General features: G+C 42.4%; 1 protein-coding gene across 11 annotated transcripts in view; it reads left to right on the top strand.

Annotated features, from left to right (window-relative positions):
• RANBP3 (RAN binding protein 3) overlaps positions 1 to 8,365 on the top strand; it is a 71,389-nt gene that overhangs the window by 32,835 nt on the left and 30,189 nt on the right. For 8 of the 11 annotated variants that reach the window (XM_015564291.1, XM_006764236.2, XM_015564286.1 and 5 more), the window contains exons 2-3: positions 905 to 960; positions 8,033 to 8,221. The exons of 1 other annotated variant lie outside the window; for it this stretch is intronic. In XM_015564291.1, the coding sequence (XP_015419777.1) occupies positions 905 to 960; positions 8,033 to 8,221 (245 nt within the window). The remainder of the gene's footprint in view (positions 1 to 904; positions 961 to 8,032; positions 8,222 to 8,365) is intronic. 2 more of the 11 variants (XM_006764240.2, XM_006764241.2) reach the window with 1 other exon arrangement.

Raw genomic sequence — 8,365 nt, forward strand, 5'->3', positions numbered from 1 at the left:
ACCAGACAGTCCTGCTTCTCCCGTTTGAGTCTGTGCCCCTAAAGCCTCTCCCGGATCTGGAGCTCAGAGTCTGCGACTCCCTCCCGATTGAAAACGCCAACCGCGCACTCCGCACCTCAGAATTTGCCTTCAGCACTGCGCCTCCTCTGAGTGTCCGTATGCGTTACTCTTTCCTCCTAGTTGTAGGACTTCCACTCAGCCACCGTTCCTGTGGTTCTGGATGATGTCCCTTCCGTCTTTTAGTTTCACTTTTGAAATGGTTGTTCGAGGCGGCAAACTCCAGCGTTAACCTATGCCGCCATCTTGGTTCTTGTGTTGTTCTTTGTTCATAGTTTTGTTTTGTTTTTTTATTATAATCCGGCCCTCCAACGGTCTGAGGGACAGTGAACTGGCCCCCTGTTTAAAAAGTTTGAGGACCCCTGGTGTGGACAGAGATGCAAACTGGTTTCCCCCTGGCCTCAGCTGACCTGCAGATTTAAAAAAAAATAACCAACCCTAAACTAGTCTCCAGCATTTGAAATTCAGAAGATGCCATATAAAGATTTGACTTACCTGAGCCGAATTCCAGAACCACAGTTGGTGGCATTGAATAGCTACCACCTCCAATGTATTGCAGCTCACCACACTCCCCCTCCCCACCGCTCTCCCTTGATCAGGCCTAAGTGAGTCTTAAAGCCTTTTTATTGGTGTATAATATGCATACGTATCCTACCATTAAGTGTTGAATTGTCACAAACTGAAACCCCACACTTCCTCGTAATGAAAGTATTTTCTAGGTGATTTGATGTCCTTTGGGGTTACTAGTTTTATATGGGTTTGTTTTTTATTTTTAACTTATAATTATAGCTTTGTTTACTGTATGAAATAGTGTTGGGGGGAAAAACACCAATTTTTCTTTTTGCAGAAAAACCTGCCATTGCTCCGCCCGTCTTTGTGTTTCAGAAGGATAAAGGACAAAAGGTAAGGGGCTGGTATGTTCTCTCTTCACATTTGTTTTCTCCTAGAGCTCTCTCTCCCCAGGTCACATAGCAAAGGAGACTTCTGCCCTTCAAGCCTTCACATTGAGCTTGGAGGAAAAAGGTCCAGTGGCTTTAGGTTACCATGGCGAATAGTTGAGATAGGTGTGTGTGGAAAGGGTTCAGAGACCCTGCGTTAAAAAACGGTGGTAGAAAACTTTCTCCTCGTTCCTAATGATTTGATTTAGAAATACTGTACATTAGGAAAATTAGTAGGAGAAAAAAGGTAGAAGGACGGAGAGGAGTGAGAGAAGGAGGGACAAGGTGGGAGAGAAACTGGGGGGAGGAGAGGCGAGAAGGAGAGAGAGCAGTGGTGGTTACAGAGGAAAAACAGGACCTTTAAAGATTTTAGAGACATTTTTTGGCCCCAACCAACAAGGCATAAATGCATTTAGAATAATTATTAGTTGACTTGGATTGTATATTTACCACCCATCTTTGTTGGGTTGCTTCCTCTTCTTAGATTTTAAATGTCTTGGTCACATTGTTGTTGGAAATACCTTGTCTAATTCATAGTGATGAGCTGGCAGCCTGTCAAAGGACTGATTGGTACATCAGTTACATATCTACCTTTGCATGTTGTTTGTCTTGCAGTCACAGGTTTTATATCCTTACCTGATAAATCAGTATGGAAGGTTGGGATTGTGTCCAAAGTTAGTTGATGTTTTGTGGCGATGCTTCCCAAGCTGATGTGAGGACTCCCTCTAGTTGTCAAAAACATGGATGATCCCACCCCACCCAGGGCCCAGGACAACAGATAATTTAATGCCCATGGCAAGATTTCAGAGACCAAGTGTGTTCTGAAATCCATTTGTAATCTTGTTGATAAGAAGAGAATTTGAGAATTGGCTCAGGGCTGGGGATCCACAGGCCGGGTGCTTTGGCGGATCCCCAGTTCCTCGGCAAGGTGGCGGGCTCAGAGGTTGGGTCAGCTAGTCTGGTGATTTGACACTCCCAGCAGTCCAGCTACTGCTTTGTAGACTTTGTCCTTTGGTCTGAGAAGAGAGACCAGACTTTTCTTTCTGTGCAGCCCAGTTTCCTGGAAAACATTTAGGTGTTATGCCAGGAAGAAAGCTTATGTACTGAGGGGACAGGAGGGAGAGGGGCCCTAAACCCACACCCTCTTGCACTGGAGCCTTCTGTTTTGGCAGGATTTTATGTTCTAGGCTTGTTCTCACATTAAACATCCCCATTGTTAATTCTTTGCTGAAGAAAGAATAGCCAAACTTGAGGAAATGTTCTTCCCATTTTGTTTTGGCTTTCCAGGTGGTATTTTCAAGATACATCAACCTCTGCTGTCTCCTCTCCCCTGGGCCCTGACACATACATACAGCTTACTTACCTGTGTTTTTAATCATCCCTCCTTTGGAAAAGGGTCAGTCACTGAAAGTCTGATGTGTTTCCTGTAGCTTTTTAGAAATGGATGTATTTGATTTCTTTTAGATGTAGTCACTTCTGAGGTTTTTCATTAAGTCGGGGTTTTCTAGCATTTTGAGTTTTATTGCGACCATCATTTGAATCATTTTTAGCTGAAAGTGGGGGTCAGCAAACTAAGGCCTGGCACCACTGCTTATTTTTGTAAATAAAGTTTTATTGGTACACAGCCATGCCTATCCCCTTCATAGTTACTGAGGCAGATTTCACACTGTAACAACAGAGTGAAGTTATTTGGACCCAGACCCATGGCTTGCAAAATCAAAAATATTTAGTTTCTGGCCCTTTACAGAAAAATTTGCCGACCCTGAATTTAAAATGAGCACTAGGAATTAATAGTTCTTTAAACTATTGAGGACTATTTGAGGACTTTTGGACAGCTGGCAGGATGAAAAACTAAAATGTAATAAATGTTTGGCTGAATTTAAAATGCTTTTAAAATTCCTGTTTTATTACTGTTTTCACAGTTGAGGTGGTTTTTGCTTTGGTTTTTTTGGTTTAGTTAGTTTTTTTTACTTTTTTATTGAATTTATTGGGGTGACATTGGTTAATAAAATTATATAGGTTTCAGTTGTACAATTCTATAATACATCATCTGTATATTGTATTGTATATGTTCACCACGCCAAGGCAAGTCTCCTTTTATCACCATTTATCCTCTTCTACCTCCTCCCACTCCCCTTTCCTTCTGGTTCTGTTGCTTTGTAATCCAAAGGATAACTTACATGTATTGCCTTCATAAAGTTGAGGTAAATTATGTAAATGGATGACTGAACCAGAAGAGTACCTAGGAAGATGGTCATCATCAACTTAAAATATACAAATGTAGTTCTTATCACAATACTGACTCAGAGCCAGCACTAATGGGCTTCTAAAAATAACTGATCTGCAGCTTTTCAGAATTCAGCTCTCCATTTCTGTCCCAAGATCATCGAAAGGGTGTGGGAAACCTCTCTGTTTAACAGCAGAAGCTGGAGAAGCCTTTGTGACTGTCCTTTAGGGGTGCTTTCTGAGCTGTCAGGTAGATAGATAGTGGGTAAATGGACTCAGAATCTTTTCTTTCTCTATTGTTGATGACAGCACAAGAGTAAGGTGGAAAGTAAACAGTAATCAGGTAGCTTTGTTTCCCCTTAACTTCCCATTTCAAGAAAGACGGAAGGGCAGGTCTTCACGGATCATCCACAAGACTTCTTGCCAAAGTAAGAGTTTGAGAGTCTTCCAGTTTCATTCTTTCTTTCTGCCCCATTCCCTTCTCATACTGTGAAAGCAGAACTGGGAAAAGACTGTTGGGGCTGCTTTTTTCTGAGCACACTCTTATCCTCTTTCTCTTCGACGTTTTATTTTGAAATTTTCAAATGATCAGATAAGATGGAAGAACAGTACTGAAGACACAAGTATTCTTCACCTGGCTTCACTGTTAACATCTTTGTCATAAATGCTGAAAGCACTCAACTGTAATTTGCTCCCATCTGATGTTCCTCTCTAAATACTTCTGCAGGTGTTTCCTAGGAATAGTGTGTCATTCCTCTCCATGGCCCCAGTGTCATTGTCACCCATAAGAAAATAACCATTCAGAAGTCTCCTCCAATATATAATTTGTCCTAATTGTCACCAAAATGTCCCTTATAGCTATTTTTTGAGCCACTTCTTGATCCACATAGATCAAGTATTCCCATTGTCACTGTGAGGCCATTAACTTCCTTGTCAGTAAACAGTCTCTAAACCATCCAATGCGTGTGTTTCAAAGAGCCCCTTTCCCTCAACCCCGTTCAAAGGAGAGCACACCACAGGCCCAGCTATTGTTGGGATAAAAGATTTGAAATTTTAAAAACAAATAAGCTGCCAGTTAGGTGTTTTTGTTTGGTAGTAAAGCCACACAACATTTTATATCAGTTCCATTGATGGTCCATGTGTTCATAGCAAACTACAAATTGGTATTAGTGGCCTGCTGGTGGCACACGGGTCATGTTGTCAAATCCTCCTATTGTCCCAGTTAGAGAAAGCCTTCCACAGTCTGAACTCCAGTCCTAATGCACAAGAAGTGTCTTTACTGCCTTCCATGTCTCCAGGCTTCCTCAAGGTGGTGCTCTTCACAAAATGCTTGTGTTTACATGCATTTGTGTGGTTTTCTTAATGAGTTGTTTGTTTTTTAAATTTTAAGCCTCACCCAAGGATATGTTTATTGATTTGAGAGAGGGGAAAAAAGCATTGATTGGTTCCCTCTTATACTTGCCCCAACCTGGGACTGAACCTACAGTCTAAATAGGTGCCCTGACCTTAAATCTAACTGCGTTCTTTCAATGTACAGGATGACCAACTGAGCCACACTGGCCAGGGCTACATGCATTTGTGTTTTTATTTTTTTTTTGAAATCTTTATTGTTCAGATTATTACATTTGTTCCTCTTTTTTTCCCCCCATAGCTCCCCTCCACCCAGTTCCCACCCTACCCTCTGCCCTTATCCCCCCCCGCATTGTCCTCATCCATAGGTGCACAATTTTTGTCGTCTCTTCCCGCACCCCCCACACCCGTTTCCCTCCCAAGAATAGTGAGTCCATTCCCTTTCTATGTCCCTGATTCTATTATAATCACCAGTTCATTCTGTTCATCAGATTATTTATTCACTTGATTCTTAGATTCACTTGTTGATAGCTGCATATTTGTTGTTCATAATTAGTATCTTTACCTTTTTCTTCTTCTTCCTCTTCTTAAAGGATACCTTTCAGCATTTCATATAATATTGGTTTGGTGGTGGTGAACTCCTTTATCTTTTCCTTATCCGTGAAGCTCTTTATCTGACCTTCAATTCTGAATGATAGCTTTGCTGGATAAAGTAATCTTGGTTGTAGATTCTTGGCATTCATCACTTTGAATATTTTTTGCCACTCCCGCATTTGTGTTTTTAAAGCAAAAACAAAACCTTTTATTAACTGCCTTTAATAGACGCAATTTTTTTTTCTTTTTAATGTATAGAGAATTTGAATCTCATTCAGTAGGTTGTCTTATTGTATGTGATGATTAAATGTTTCTTTCAGCCCTGGCCAGTGTCGCTCAGTTGGTTGAGCATTGTTCCCTGTACCATGCACCGAAAGGTCTTTTGTTCAATTCTCGGTTAGGGCACATGCCCAGGGTGCGGGTTCCATGCATACTTGAGGCACCCAATTGATACTTCTCTCTCATATCAATGTTTCTCTCCCTCCCTCTTTCTTCCTCTCTCTCTAAAATCAATAAAACTTTGTTTTAATTTTTCTTTCAGTTAGTTTATCTTCCAACATTTGTTAATCCGAAGGGGGGTGGTATTGCAATTGCACTGGCAAGATAATGCCCATTTGGTAACAAGACAGAAAGCAGGAACAGAAATACTTATGAGCAGAAAGTCTGCTATTGCTGAAAATGCTTATAAGCAGGAACTCCAGTATTGCTGAAAATGCGGTATAGTATGTTTAGACCTAGTTTTGAAGCTTATTGTTGGTGTAACAAGTATACCCTATGTGCATGTTTTTATTTTGTTATTTTTGTCAGCCACATATAGTTTAGGATATATGATCTAGGGTCTGGATCTGATGTCTGATTTTAATAAACATGTTAAAAAAACTACAGGTCCTATCTTGGTTCTTTAGACTTTCTTGTCCAACAGAAACACTCGGACCCAAGGAGAAAAATGCTGGAACAACATTTGTATTTCTTTTTGGTCATCTTGAGTCCACCATGCTATGAGGACATTTGAACATTTATGTTTTAAAGGAGATTTTTAAAAAATATATATGAGAGTAGAAGAATTGTGAATAAACAAGAAAGCAACTAAGGTAGAAACATCAACAATCAGCTCAGTAGATACTGTATACATTTGGTTTCTACTTTTTTTTAAATATATATTATTGATTTTTTACAGAGAGGGAGAGGGATAGAGAGCTAGAAACATCGATCAGCCGCCTCCTGAACCCCCCCCACTGGGGGTGCACGCAACCAAGGTACATGCCCTTGACCAGGACCCTTGAGTCCGCAGGCCAACGCTCCATCCACTGAGCCAAACCTGTCAGGGCAGTTTCTACTTTTACAAGCTAGAACCTGCTCATAATCCTCAGTAAATTGTTTTTCCCAGATGTCATGAATTAATTGATACTAAGTTCACCTCAACTTCCTATTTGAAAGGAAGCACTGACATTTAAAAGCAGGGATTTAAAGAAAAAAAGACCAACTGGTTCTAATTAGAGAGATAGGCAGTTTCCCACAAAGCTCTGGGTTTAATTTTCTTTTGGTGGGTGTTAAATTTCTAACCATAAAGCAGCAGCCGACTAGTGGGCAAACTGACCTTGGTGCCCCAGAAAGGTTAGAGGAACAGTTTGGGAAGGTCTTTCAGTCCGTGGATCTTCCCTAGATAGGAAGGGTTGCCTTTGGTGGCTTTTTAGATGTGTGCATGAGTTAACATTGCGTTGCTATTGCTTTCCTAAGAATGTTGGAAAGTTCTCTTAAATCTTTTTTATATAGCACCTTTCATCCAAAAGGCTCACATGTTAAAAAATAGCCCCAACACCTATCTAAAGAGATCTCAGATACTTCACACCCAGAGGAAACACGGCAGCGTCAGCAGGGTGGCTGGATAGGGTAGCCTGTGGTCATTTAGATCACAAAGTAAGAGAAAGGGCTTCTTGTGGGCGATGCCATGCGGGAGGTTTGGGAATTGGAGCCCATTTATTGCAGGACACCAACTTAATACCCACTTCTCAAGAAAAGAGTCTTGGCCACAGAGCTCTCAGCCCACTGAAGCAATCCCCAGAAGCCCAAGAACCAGCTCAAAGAATGCCAGGGGTGTTGTACTTTCAAGGACAAAGACTTCTGGAGCCAGCTTTCTCTTACCCTGGCTGTTTTCCAAATAAGCCCCTGCCCAAGGTGTTTGGAATGAGCCTGGGGAAATCCCAAGCCAAAGGGCTCCCTCTTCTAGCTAAACTCCTACCCTCCCCCCAATACAAAACTGGCTTTTTGTGTCTCTGCCAGGTCCTTTAGTCACCCCACACCTGCACTCACTGAAATGAGAAAAGCTCTTCCTTCATCTCAGGTTTAAGCAGAACAAGTTGAAAGTTGATGGAAGAACTAGGGTGAGATGCAGAAGCTTTTGGCCCTGGAAGCCTATGCTTGATTGTGTGGTGTCCCTGGCCTACTTCCCCACCTTTCCTAGCAGATGGAAGTGGTGCTGAGGGCAGCTTCCCTGATCATATCTTTGAGGAGATGTGTTATTAACCTGTAATCATCCCTGTTCCCCTCTGGTAGATGCACTGTCCCCATTTTTGACACTAGGAGTGTTTTTCTTCACTCATGGCCCATAAGCAGAGTAGCTCCATGACAATCCTTGCACTTTTGAAAACAAAGGTTCAGACTTCCTGCACACCTTAAAGCTCCTTGTAAAGTCAAACAGCAGGAAGTCCACATTCATTTTACTTTGTGCCTTCTTTCTTGGCCCATCCTCCTGGGCAGGAATTGCTGAAGGTGGAGCCATCTCTAGGCCTCCAATCCCTGCCCCCATCCCCTGCCCCATGTTGCAGCCTTTATTTACATTGAAGGAAAATTGTCTTTTTTGCTCCCAGTCCTCTGCAGAGCAAAAAGACTTGTCGGATTCGGGAGTGGAGCCTCAGGGGGAGGCTGAGGCTCCCCACCATGGCCCAGGTCACCCTGAGTCAACTGGTGAGCATGCTCTAGAGTCTCCTGCCCCCGCTAGCGCTTCAGCCAGCGCTCCTGAAGCCCAGCTTCCTCCTTTTCCACGAGAACTGGCAGGGGTAAGTCCTCCTCCATTCCATGGCCCAGGGGTCCCAACCCAAACAGGCCCTTTTCCCTCTGAGTCCCTCAGATCCAGACTTTAGAATGTAAGCAGCTGATAACTGAAAAGGTGTCCAAGATCTCTCCAGCTCTCTTTAATTCCT

The sequence above is a fragment of the Myotis davidii genome, unplaced genomic scaffold (genome assembly GCF_000327345.1).
Source record: "Myotis davidii unplaced genomic scaffold, ASM32734v1 scaffold341, whole genome shotgun sequence".
NCBI classification, from domain to species: Eukaryota; Metazoa; Chordata; class Mammalia; order Chiroptera; family Vespertilionidae; genus Myotis; species Myotis davidii.